The 13,842-nt window shown below is 39.5% G+C and overlaps 1 protein-coding gene across 4 annotated transcripts in view; it reads right to left on the bottom strand.

Annotated features, from left to right (window-relative positions):
* The window catches only part of CPNE3 (copine 3), a 32,963-nt gene that overhangs the window by 9,432 nt on the left and 9,689 nt on the right, over positions 1-13,842 (bottom strand). For 3 of the 4 annotated variants that reach the window (XM_089517576.1, XM_089517574.1, XM_089517577.1), the window contains 8 exons: positions 12,468-12,647; positions 11,978-12,052; positions 10,388-10,459; positions 9,018-9,101; positions 8,661-8,750; positions 5,410-5,508; positions 4,436-4,522; positions 968-1,027 (listed from right to left, as the gene is read on the bottom strand). In XM_089517576.1, the coding sequence (XP_089373702.1) occupies positions 968-1,027; positions 4,436-4,522; positions 5,410-5,508; positions 8,661-8,750; positions 9,018-9,101; positions 10,388-10,459; positions 11,978-12,052; positions 12,468-12,647 (747 nt within the window). The remainder of the gene's footprint in view (positions 1-967; positions 1,028-4,435; positions 4,523-5,409; positions 5,509-8,660; positions 8,751-9,017; positions 9,102-10,387; positions 10,460-11,977; positions 12,053-12,467; positions 12,648-13,842) is intronic. The other variant, XM_089517578.1, reaches the window with a different exon arrangement.

Below are 13,842 nucleotides of genomic sequence, written 5' to 3'. Positions count from 1 at the left end.
TTTCTTCCTTTAAAAATTACTCTAAAGCAGTGGTTCACAAACTTTGGTTCTCCAGGTGTTTTGGACTCCCATGTGCCCTAGCCAGCTTATCTAACAGTCAGGAATTCTGGGAGCTGAAGTCTGAAATATCTAGAGAATCAGTTTGGGAACCACTGCTCTAAAGCATCAGAACTACATGTAGTATTGCTATTTAAAACCCGAAACATATATGAGCAGTATGAAAACTACAAACTGAGATCTCTCCCCTGTTCCATGAAGTTCTCTGTCAGGGTTGGGAGAACCCTCCTAGAATACATTCAGTCATGCTGACTTTACAAGATGGTTGTGATGATAAAATGGGAAAGACAAATAACCATGTATGTTTGCCTAATTTTTTTCCAGGGGAAATAGTGGAATAAAAACTAAGATGCAGATTTGCCCATTCTTACTCCATCTGTGACTTCCCCAGATCTACCCCTTCCCCATTACAGGGTATGTAACTTTGCTCCAAGCAACATTTCCTGTACAAACCAATGTGAAAAGAAGCAGGAGACCCTCCTTGGCTGCACATTTCTTAGGTGGTTTCCAGGGTACCAGTTTTATTTGTGACTATGGCTAGAAATCTGTTGGTGTCTTATGTATATATAAGTTTCCTGTAGCAGCAGTTGGGCATCCCCCACCCCCCATGTGGGACACTTGCATTCAGTTCAGAAGCAGAATTGCACATGTGGATGTGACTGCACATACAGATGTGCATGAGACACAATTGGATGAACATCTGAGTGTGCATTCAATTTCACAATTCAACGCAAGGGTTGCACACCATAATCAATGTGCAACTCCGTGTGCAGAGATTTGCACTGCACTACCCAAATGTAAGATCTGACTCCTGATTTGTAAGGATGTTATCAGAGTCCCTCTGCACTGCTTCTTCTCAACTGGATAGGATCCCCTCCTCTCCTGAGAAAAATCTATTTAGCTTACTTACAGTAAAATTCAGCTGGCAGCCTCCCATGATGTAGTCAAGGAAAGTACATTCCATAATAATCTGCAGAACAAGCAATCAAATGCTCAGTGATGCAATCCAAGTCATAAACCAATTAATCATTTTTTCAGAAGCTAGCATCATTCTCTTCAGGAGGAGTGGACAACTATCCAAGGTCTATGGGCTGCACATACTCTTTACTGGACTGCACAAATCCACACCTGTTAATTTTGTCTCGCTTTATTCCAGTTTACTTCCTGCTCTTAAAAAGATCTCTACTAGGTTGCAAGACCTGAACTGGGCTGTTGATAACTGGGGCTCATGAAGATATTTCATTCATAGGGGTTTCAAAAGTCAAAGCCAACCTGACAGCAAGTAACAACAAAAACCTAAAATAATCCACCTCTCATCATGGTGAAAATTGCCCCCACCTCCTAGAGTAAACAGGAGACATTCCGGGTTTTAAAAACACAACCTCCCCAAAAATTTGGTGTGAAGGGCAAAAGCCTTATATAACATACAGAGCACATTTTTACCATCCTTGTGTTATAGACATACTGAGCCTTTCCAAATATAAATAGAATTAAACATGATGTTACTGTATAATGCTGAACAAGGAGATGTGTTATTAATCCCATTGTGCATCATGTTTGGTTCCTAAATTATACAAAATAATTACTTCACTGCATTTTGTACATACACATTCAAACATCCCTGTACTGACTAATCATTCAATCAAAAAAAACCAAACTCCTATGCATTTATTACAATATTTATATCTTGCCCTACATTCAAAAATCACAGAGTGACATAAAATAAAATAAAAATTTAAGGCAATTAAAAATATCAATACTAATACCCCCTAAAATGTATTAAATAATGTATACCTTAAATCAAGACAATTTAAAATAATATAGTTGTGTACATGAATAGAAATGAATATTATAATGACTTGTTGGATGGGTTGAATAAGCAGAATCAAAGTTACTGAATTAGACACTTACAGAAGGGTGAAAACAATGTTTATACAAGTGGTAGCAGGCTTGTGCTAGCAAAATGACATCTCTGGATTCAAGCTTTCATTTTTCCCACAACTAGCACTGATATACAGTGGACCTTTGTTATATGATGGGGTTTGGATCCAAGATCCCCAGTGTATAACAAAATCCATGTATGCTCAAGTATCATTAAATATGACATAGCAAAATGGTGTCCCTTATAAAAAATGGAAAATAAAGGTTTGATATTTGAAATTTATACTTTTTTTGAACATTTTCAAACCATGTATGCTTCACAGAATCATAGAGTTGGAAGAGACCACAAGGGCCATCCAGTCCTGGCATGCAGGAAATCTCAATCAAAGCATCCCTGACAAATGGCCATCCAGCCTCTGTTTAAACATCTCCAAGGAGGGAGATTCCACCACACTCCGAGGGAATGTGTTCCACTGTCGAACAGCCCTTACTGTCAGGACGTTCCTCCTAATGTTGAGGTGGAATCTCTTTTCCTGGAGTTTGCATCCAATGTTCTGGGTCCTGTTCTCTGGAGCAGCAGAAAACAAGCTTAGTCCCTCAATATGACATCCTTCAAATATTTAAACAGGGCTATCATATCACCTCTTAACCTACTCTTCTCCAAGCTAAACATCCCCAGCTCCCTAAGGCATTCCTCATAGAACATGGTTTCCAGACCCTTCATCATTTTAGTCGCCCTCCTTTGGACACACTCCAGTTTCTCAATGTCTTTTTGAATTGTGGTGCCCAGAACTGGACACAATATTCTAGGTGGGGCCTGACCAAGGCAGACTACAGTGGCAATATTACTTCTCTTGATCTAGACACTATATTTTTATTGATGCAGCCTAAAACTGCATTGGCCTTTTTAGCTGCCGCATCACACTGTTGACTCATGTTCAATTTGTAGTCTACTTGGACTCCTAGATCCCTTTCACACGTAGTCTCGTTCAGATAGGTGTCGCCCATCCTATATCTGTTCATTTCATTTTTCCGCCCTAAGTGCAATATCTTACATTTCTCCGTGTTGAATTTCATTTTGTTAGCTTTGGCCCAGCTTTCTAGTCTATTCAGTTCCTTTTGAATTTTGATCCTGTCCTCTGGAGTACTAGCTATTCCTCCTAATTTGGTGTCATCTGCAAATTTGATAAGTATGCTCCTAATTCTGTCATCCAGGTCACTGATAAAGATGTTGAATAACACCGGCCCCAGGACAGAGCCTTGTGGGACCTCACTGGTCACTTCTCTCCAGGATGAAAATGAGCCACTGTTGAGCACCCTTTAGGTTCGGCTGGTCAACCAATTACAAATCCATGTAACAGTTACCTTGTCTAGCCCACATTTTACAAGCTTGTTTGCAAGAATGTCATGGGAAACCTTGTCAAAGGCCCTATGGAAATCAAGATATACTATATCCACAGCATTCCCTTCATCTACCAAGCCAGTAATTTTATCAAAGAAAGAGATCAGATTTGTCTGGCATGACTTGTTTCTCTGAAACCCATGTTGACTTTTTGTGATTGTGGAATTGCCATGTAGGTGTTCACAGACTCTCTGTTTAATGATCGGCTCTAGAATCTTTCCTGGTATTGATGTCAGACTAACTGGACGATAATTGTTGGGATTCTCCTTTTTTCCCTTTTTGAAGATGGGGACAATGTTTGCTCTCCTCCAGTCTACTGGGACGTCTCCTGTTCTCCAGGAGTTCTCAAAGCTTATTGCCAATGGCTCCAATATTACATTTGCCAGTTCTTTTAATACTCTTGGATGTAGTTCATCTGGTCCTGGAGACTTATATTCATTTAGATTAACAAGGTATCCCTGTACTATCTCTTTGCTTATTCTATGCTGAAATTCCCCTATTCTGTCCTCTGCTCCATTATCCTCAGGTTGAACACCCTTTTCCTTTGCTGAGAACACAGAGGCAAAGAAGAGGTTGAGTAATTCTGCCTTTTCTGTTAGCATTCTGCCATCTTCTCCACGCAGTGGCCCTACCAATTCTTTTTTCTTCCTTTTGCTGCGGACACATTAAAAAAGAGCCCTTTTTATTGTTCTTAACCTCTCTATCAAGCCTGAGTTCATTCTGCTCTTTAGCTTTTCTGACTTTACCCCTACACAGGCTAGCTATTTGTTTGAATTCCCCTTTGGTGATTTCCCCATTTTTCCATTTCTTATACATGTTCTGTTTAAAAGTTAGTTCAGTTTAAAGTTCCTTAGTCATCCATCCTGGTTTCTTGAGACACCTCTCATTTTTTCTTCCTCACTGGAATTGTTTTAAATTGTGCCTTCAGCGTCTCCCTTTTGCTTGAATCAGTGTATAAAAAATTTGTGTATAAGAAGGGCCAACTGCAATTCACATGTATAAGATACTTGTATACTGAGGTGATAAAGTCAATTGTGAGTACTACTGCAATAAAGAGAACACTTAAATAAGAATACATTATTGCAGGATACTGACCTCACAGTGTTTAATGCTGATAATGCCTGAATTCTTGTAGCTTTTCTTTTTTTGCTTCTTCTTTTCATTTATGCATTCATATTCAACCTACACAAACAGAACAGAACAGCAGGATATAAATTTCATGCATTTAGACTGTGAGCCTAAACATTTTAAGTTAGAAATTTGCTGAAGAAAAGGTAGTATGGAGTCTCTTGTGTATTACTTTCTGCCTTGCCTGCCTTGGGTCTACATGGGGCACAGAACAGATGTAATTCAACCACAAGAGTTTCCATGAGCAGGAGAACTTCTGAATTGTTTCTCACAAAACACAGAAGGTACTGCTACTGTTTGTCATCACTTTCTAACTTGTAATATACTATTTATGTGAGATACTGGTTTGAGCTATGTGTGGAGGGCAACAAAATCTGCAGAATATTTGATGTTCATCGCTTTCTAGGTTCATATTATAATACTACTTGTATCACCATGGATTATATCCCTTCTCCAACATAACTTTTTACTAACTGCAATTTAGCATTATATCCAAACTCTTAACTGGGTTAATCTTAACAATGGTTTGTTGAAACAATCTGCAGTTAACAAAAAACTGAATTGTAAGCTACAGATGCCCTCTAAATGGCAATGCCAATACAAGAAGAATCTTTCTATGGCTGGTTCTTACAACAAAGTCACTGTATATTGTAATATATGAACTAGCTCAAATCATAATGTTTATTCTACCTGTGTTTACCCTTGCAGAAAAGCTGATGCTTCTTTGTTCTGTGTAAGTCCCGGGGGGGGGGGGGGGGGGAAGTGTCTTAAAACACTAAACACAGTTCAAGAGTTTGTTTTGGTCTAATCATCTCCTGAAATTCCAAGCCACCGTCTCATTAACACTACACCAGTTCCTATGAATGCATGCGCTAGAGAAAAACACCAAAAAGCAATACATTACTTTAATTAATAAGATGGGAAATGGTACATGAACTTACTGGTGAATGTCGAGATGTTTCCTTCAGTTTTGCCATTGTGGTAAGAAAGGTCCCTATGAGATCATGTGACCCATCACTGTCATAATCATAGCACTCAACCTAAAAATAAGGTATTTGGTGTTACTGTGTATTTTGAATATAGCACAGCTACCAAAAACATAAGAAATAAAAAACCCTGTATTTCAAGCTTCTGCCACTCCTAAGTAGCACATTCAAAATGCTTATTAGGAGGGTGAGATTAAAATCCATCAGTGCTGACCTACAAAGCCAAAAATGTGGCTTCAGTAAGGTTACACCGCTTGAAAATGTAGCATGTGGGTAATTCACCTTTTATGACTCTAACTAGTCATATCAACTTCCATGTCTAAAATTTTATTTTCAAAGATTCATTTTGAGGAATTTCAAGCTGCTTGAGATCAAGGCTCACTTTGTTACCTTCGGATGTTGAGTCCACTGCTTTCCCAACCCTAAGTCACTAACAGTGTAATCCTATACAAATCTACTGAGAAATAAATCTCATATTTTAATAAGGCTTACAGTAAAGTAGGCACAGGACAGCCTAACTGTGTTTCCCCAAAGTTATTAACACACATGCACATGCGCTCTCCAATGATGTGAACATGCAGGCACACAGAACTAGAAAAGATCTGAAATCAGTATGACAGGGAGCAGGAGGACAAATACTTATTCTTCAGTATTCACTTTCAAGAACCTTTCCAATTTTGTGTGACAATGAATGCTTTAATCTACTACAAAACTGATCAAAGATGTTCATCCAAAATAGCAACATTCATTTTATAGTCTTCTTGAACTTGCTCTGTGTTGAAGAGATGCACTGATAATGAATGCATGCCTGCCCCCAAAGAAGAAAAACCTTCAAAAACTCATTTCAACACACATACACACAGTTCAGAGATAATGTCATGGGATGTCAAAGAGAGCTGCTTGTGTATTATGGCCAATACACAAACAGACCTTTTAACACATGAAAACACCTTTGAGTCAAGTAAAGCTAGAAAAATAATTTTACTTACTACAATGAAATAGCCAGCTACATAAGAGACTGTGTGCATAAGGTATTAAAGCATTGTTTAATCAGTCATTATAGCATAACGGCTTTTCACCTTATTCATTACAGCAACAGTTTTAGTTTTAACTGCTTCACAGAAAGCAACAAGGCCTTCTTGTACTTTTCCCATTTTCTCTGGAGAATGCAATAAGGCAGGCCAGATGCTGAATATTAGAGCACTGACCTACATATTCATAAAGTTTCATTTTGTGCCAAACAAGGTAAGAATTAAGTTAAAGTGTATTAGAATATGGCATTTTGCATCATGCAGATGAAAATAACATTACTTTCAATTCCTCAGCAAAATGCATCTTACAAATGCAAAATGTACAAAAAGGCCACAAACAGGTAATTTTTTAATGTTATCATTTTCAATTTTATTTTCTCACCAAAGAAATGAGAGAAAGATAGAAAGATCAGAATAAGGGAAATTAGATGGTGAAAGTGCAGCTAACTAAACTAAAACAGGAAGGCATGATTAAATACTTGTTAATGAACTAAAAAAAAATCCGCCTAACTTGAACCCAAGGACATCAAGATGAGAGTGTATTTAGGTGGGGTGGAAATTGTTTCTCTTCTTTGCAAGGCTACAATAAAGTATTTTCGGGACAAATGATCTAACAGTTACTATTTACTGCTTAACTTTTTGGATTTTTTCCCCCTTGGACAGTGAACACAATGCTGCAGTTTCATAAATTAGAAGGGAAAAAGGATTCTGGAGATCTAATTCATTTGGTGTGAATTAAAGCAGCAGTATTGTGTATAACTCCAAAAATACTAGTCCACATGCATGCATGAATAAATAAATAAAATACAGTGGCCTGCTGAGGGATGACAGGCAGGAGACTTCTGACTTTCTATGGTAGCCCACTGAATATCTATGCTATTAATGGAGGAGGGAATTTCCCTTCTCTGACAGCTAGCTTGAATTCCATATTAGAGTGCAGAAGAGGAATAGAGTGTCCTTTTTCTCCTGTACTAGCCTGCTCAGTTACCTTCACTGAATTCCATCACTGCACAGCATGCAATTACTTGTTGCTAATGGGTAACATATCAGTACTTAAATACAAAGTTGGCCAAAAGGAATAAATAAAGATAGATAGAAATCAGTTATTAAATTAAAAGGGAAGAAACAAGGCAAGCTACACCTGAAAGTATTTAGGTGTGACTGAGTTATATATACTGCGACAACAACTAAATTCATGGAGTTTGGAATGCTAAGCAAAAATATAACTTTAAGAAACATATAACTTTATAGTTCTATAACTATAATAACCAAAAATATAACTTTAAGAAATACAGTGCACCCTTTGTTTACGAGGGGGATCCGTTCTGGACTCCACCGCGTAAAACAAAAACACCTGTGTTTGAGCCCCATTTAAATGAATGGGGCTTGTGCACGTGGTGGCGTGGCGATGCGCACGCCAAGGGCACATACCCCATCCATCCCTATGGGACGCGACACCCCTTCCTCCTTGCATGGCTTTCAGTGTATGCTGAAAGACGTGTAAAGCACACTTGCGTATGACACGAGTGCACAGTATAACTTAAAGCCTAGCCAGACACAACAGGCAATACACCCATTTTACAAACTCTTGCCTCTAGCCGGAGAGTTGCTCCTTACAAAACGTTGTTGATACCAAGACTAAGGGGCAAAACAGACCGCCACTTTGCACCAGCTTGGGGGTGGCATCAGAGCACAGCATTTAGATGTTGCACACTCTGATGGCTCCCCCAAGTCGGTGTCACGCCACCCACATAACCACACTGTGGGCAGCTTTGCGGAGTTCCAGAGTTTATATGCATACCACAGGAGCGCCGCAAAGCAGTGGCAGAAAAGCTAGGTTGGGGGTGTGATGTGTGGTTGCCATAGCCCCAAACTGGCATTCAAAGGGGCAGCATCAAGCCATCCCTTCAGGGCTGTCTGTTTCAGTCCTAAGTTGCATGAATGCTAGTGATGAGGAAACAGAATACTTTCAGGCATCAAGGCACTGACAACCAGCTTAAAATGTTCCTCCACTTATAGAACAGGACTGTACATTATGTAATAGGAATAGCACATTCACAACTCATATACACACAAAACAAATATTTTAAGTTGGGAATACTCAAAGGAATGCAGTTTGTTCATTTCAATTCTAAATAGTAAATATACATTCCACCAATATATTCTATGTATTACCTTTATTGTTTTGTCCATATCGCCATAACATAAAGAATTGAGAGAGATCTTGAATGGTCTCCATACAGGATTCAAGTTATTTTTAATAACCTAAACAGATACAAAATATTTAGATATATCAAAGTTCTATTTTGCATCAAACATCTCTCATAACATCTGCTATTTAATAACAGATAATAATATTATCTAGAATTCACAACCTTATTGCTGATACATATTTTTATTTCTAAACCATATAATTTTGTTCCAAAGGTGCTATCACTGTAAAATGCTACCACGTCTGAAAATCAGAACTAAAGATACTTAATAGATTGTAAGCAAACCATCCCACTCATGAAAGAATACGAAGAACCATACCTCTGTTCTGTGTACCATCACCCAATTTCCTTCAGATGTCTGCTTGTGGAATTCCAAATAAGGATCTGATTTGCCAAAAAAATCCTGCAATTAAAAATAGTTATTACTTTAAAATTATCTTATAGAGAGGTATTTTTTTCCTGCCAAAACCTAGCTTTGTATTACTCTTTGTTCAGAACAGACCCATTCCTCTTTTCCCCAGATGAAGTCTGTGCATTAATTCTTTATGTCAGCCCAAGCAAGCCTCATTCAAAATAATATTTCTTTCTTTAAAAATCCAGAAAGGCTCACTGAAAACAATGGTAATACAAAACAAAGTTATATAAAATTTTGAGGAAAAATAGGCCCTAAACAGATAAATGCCGACACTGGGGCAGAATGGGGGCCTGGCAACTGCATGACACACGCCCTGACTCTGCCCCCATGCCAGAGTCACGTCACATGCCCCACCACATGGCGAGAGGAGTCACGGTGCTCCCTTGGTGTAGCGTGTATACGCGCTGTGCCAAAGGAGCAACCAAAAGCCATGGCGCCGGCAGATATGGCGTCCTTTCCGCTGTGCAAAAAGACACCACTTTTTGCAACTTCTTTTCGCGTTACGGACCTGCCAGGTTTTGGGCGTGGCATGTGGTTGTCATTTCCCCCATTTGGCAAGGAAAGGGACGGTGTCCCACCACCCCTTAGGGGCCATCTGTTAAGTCCCATAATCTGTTCAGAATGACCTGTTGTATGAAAATGAACAGTACAATAATCATTTATAAAGAATGTCACACCACGAACTGAACGGAAGACGCACGCTTTCTACAGTGCTACCTACAGCTTTGATGTATCAACCATATACATTACACATGTACTTCAGTCACACTGATCTCAGTTACTGGGAAGATATAAACTATTTGTTGGATACAGAAAATATGGAATACACACTTTAAAAGTAGATGGTTTGACTTTGCTTGCTGTACTGCCTGAAATCAGGAAATGCAGGCCAGCCTAAATACCAATTTCTTCAAGTTGGTTCCCATGCATTTCTGAACCTTAATCTGGCATTACATGAATAAACTCTGTGCTTGCCTTTTCCATCCCCTTCTCCCTACTTACAGGTATGCAAGTGCAGTATGAACCAAACCATTAAAAACTGACTTTCCCTCATGCAGTGAGATTTCTCCATTTGCAGTCTCCAAATCAGCTAAAAGGCATCTCCAGAATGGCTGCTGTGGGTGGAGGCAGGGATGGTACTGAATACAAGCACCATGGATAAAAATGACTGATCTTATTCTTCTTCAGTGAAGACACACCCAGAATTCAAATTCATTGAGTTCAAGAGGATTTACCACCAGATAAGTATGTATATGATTTGAGTCTACACAGACCTTGTTGTCCAGTTTCCTTGCTTCCATTTCAAATATGACGACTCGGTTATCTTTTACTTCTTCAGCTGTAATCTGAGTAAGCACAGCAAAGATTCTTTTTAAGTTGTTTCTTTTCAGTGAAGTACACCATGTGTTCTTTTGAGAATGGCAAATTGTAAATGGCTTTGAGCAAAGTAAAGTTTGATATTTCTATTACATCCAGAAACAGAAGAACATACTGACATTAGTGGCTTTTAAGATTGGAATCTCATAGCCCAGTACCCAATGGTGCCCTTACGCCAATGGAAGCTGCTTTTACTGGAAGTTATCTTTCCTTTGTGCAGCCTTTTGCATGGCCCAAAACCTGTTCTGAAGGGCTGGGAAATCATACACAGCAGGCTTACAGTACTATGAAGGGAAGGGTGGGAAAACCCAGTACTCCAGCAAACATCATATTGGATCTAAAAACTCACAACTGCGAAAATGGAATGAAAATACATATGTTCCATCAATAATAGATCTCTCTGTGTGTGTGTAATGAAAAGCCTGGGCATGTCTTCTGAATTCTAACTTTCCCCCGTCTAAATGTGATATACTGAACCACCATGCCATGTTCAAAGGCTTTAAGAAATTCTGCTCAGTTTTTGAATAGTTTGCCAAACAGGCTTACTATTTCATGAAACACATGTCAAAATGCAGAACTAAACATGAGTGTGTGGTTATATGCTCAGGCCACAGTTGTGTAGCTTAAAAAGAAATACTACAAAAATAAAAACAGAAATATATGAACAATCCAGAGAAGGTTAAACCACAAGTAAGACTTAAACATCACTTTTTTAAAAATGTATGTTTACCCAAAAGTAATCTGTTTAAAATATGCTTACATCTAAAAAAGAATGCACAGGTTGCAGTTTTAATCCTCATACATTTCACTATATAGTCCACCCTCAGTATTCTGGATCCCCACATGGATACCAAAATCTGCAGATGCTTAAGTTCCATTGTCCTCAATGGTGGCGCGGCCATGCTGCGATCATTAGAGACAATGAGACTTTGGCTCCCTGGTTCCCCAAAGCCTGTCTTACCAGTCTCACTGCTGCGGATGGCATGTGGCTGCCTCCTCTTCCTCCTTCCCGCTGCCACCTCCTTCCGCCTACTTCCTCTTTGCTCCATCACTGTTGCCTCCTCCCTCCTCCTAGCCCCACCACCACTTCCTTCAGTTCACCCTAACGCCACTTCTTCCTTTTCTTCTTCACCTTTCCTCTGCTGCCTCCTCCCTCCTTTTTGCCCTGCTGCCACTTCCTCCTTCCTCTTCACCCTGCCCCTGCTTCCTCCTCCTCCTCTTTGCCCTCCTGCTACCGCCTCCTCTCCCTCATCTTCATCTTCCTCCTCCTCTGCCGCCACCCCCCGTCATGGGCTTACTGTCCACTTGGGTCAGCAGATGGCATGTCTGCGGATACGGAGGGCCTACTGTATTTGGCTTCTCTCTTGATTGTATCCATACTATCTCAGGTACTAATTTTTTTAAAAAAAGAAAAAAAATCGCCAGCGTTAAAATCTAGTGTCTACAAGTATCTGCCACAAGAAAGAAAGAAACTTAAGTTTTTGTACCGTAATTCTTCCTTTTCCTGCAGGTTTCCCATTCTTCAACACTAGAGGTCTAGTGAGCGTCTTGCTGGAGACAATCTGTTGAAAAACAGAAATACTTAGAAAAAAAGACAGATAAAATAATTTGAGAGTCTACAGTATTCATAAATTATTATTTATTCAAAGTGAGTGAAGGCTGGTTGATTAAGCTGAGATAGTTGCAGATATTGCAATGATAATGTCATGTCAAATGCTAGAAAATGGCTTAGAAAGAAGAAAGTTTTGATTCTCACTGAAAAGTAGGAATTATATGAAGATGACCTACAAAACACTTATTTTCCCACACTTAAGTAATTTCTCTACTTCTTTTTACTACATGTCAACATAGAGGAATAGGTTAATAGCATAAATGGGACTTCAGGTCAATAGCCATTTCTGTGAGCAAACTCTACACAAAGTAACTCCACAACTCTCTGAGGATAAATGAGAATATCCAGGAACTATTTGTACCTACCTGCCCCAAGGTGCATTCAAATTCTCCTAAAAAGTCATCATCACTCAGCTCAACTGTTGCATTGTCAATGTCATACACTCCAAATTTGAGCTTCTGGACTAGCTCAAAGTAGTAATCAATTAAGAATCTCTTGGAAAACTTAGGGTCCAAACAGTTTTTTATTCTTTCTGTGCGATCAACCTGCAATATGACATAGAGATAATAACATGATTGTAATAGAGAAAGGGGTCCTTCTGTTGATAGCATTTTGGCAAAAGGCTATTAAATTTTAATTCTGGCAATTGAAGTTTGGCTCTTGTGCAACAATTAAATTCTATAGCCAAAATGTAATTTGGCAAATGAGCTGGCTAAAGGCAGAGTAACCCTTGGTAAAGACCACTTATCACTCCTGGATTTAAACTTTCGTTCAGCATCAGAAAGATACTGCCCACACCCAGACACAAACACAATGGTGCAATCCTATACACACTTATCTAGAGGTACCATTAAATTTAGTGGGAAATGAGAATAAGACATTTCTGGGTCTGCTGTATTCAGTTCAGTTCAACTTTATTATGGTTGTAGACCAGAGGACTGCAGTATAAAACTAGCAAGGTGCAACTTCTTCCCCTACCTGTTGATGGGAACAGAAGATAAACTAAGAATTTCTAACATTAGCTGACTCACTCACTCCCCACACATTTGGATAAGGCTATCAAAGAATGTTTAGTGGTAGATCAGGGGGATTTAAATAGAATAGAAAAGGTTTTAGACTTTAGTAATAGTTCAAAGGGTCAAAACACACTACAGAAATAATCCAGTTTGAGACCAGTGTAACTGCCCTGGCTCAGTACTAGCGAATTCTGGGATTTATATTTTATTGTGGCACCAGAACTGTCTAACAGAGAAGGCTAAATGCCTCACAAATCTACAGTTTCCAGAATTCCCTAGCACTGAGCCAGGGCAGTTAAGGGGGTCTCAAACTGAATTATTTTTGCACTGTGTTTTGAATCTAAGATGACTTAGGGCCAAAACAGATAGCTGAAAAAAGCCTGCTTCCAGGCTTCATCACCCAGAAGCTTCCCTGAAGCTGGGTGGCCACCCAGACGTGGCAGCTTCAAGACATTCCAGCTGCACAGTGTTTAGATGCCACCTTGATGGAGTGTCTTGAACTCGCCCTGGAGCTGAGGCAGGGTGGAGCAAGGAAAGCTGGTTCTTTCCTGGCCCAAATAGGAGCTGATCTTTTCTGCTCCTATTTGGCCTGGGTTAAGGCAGATTGGGGCTGTACCATGTGTTTGCCGCAGCCCCAATCCATCTTCGGTGCCCCTTCTTGCTGGACTGTTCCAGCCCTTAACAACAAGCAAATTCATTTCATTGCAACCTTCAGTGCTTGGAC

This window comes from Sceloporus occidentalis, unplaced genomic scaffold (assembly GCF_023333645.1).
Source record: "Sceloporus occidentalis isolate IW3139 unplaced genomic scaffold, rSceOcc1.0.p SCAF_3, whole genome shotgun sequence".
Taxonomy (NCBI): Eukaryota; Metazoa; Chordata; class Lepidosauria; order Squamata; family Phrynosomatidae; genus Sceloporus; species Sceloporus occidentalis.
Note: the sequence above shows the minus strand (reverse complement) of the source record. Positions and strands in the feature narration are given on the sequence as shown.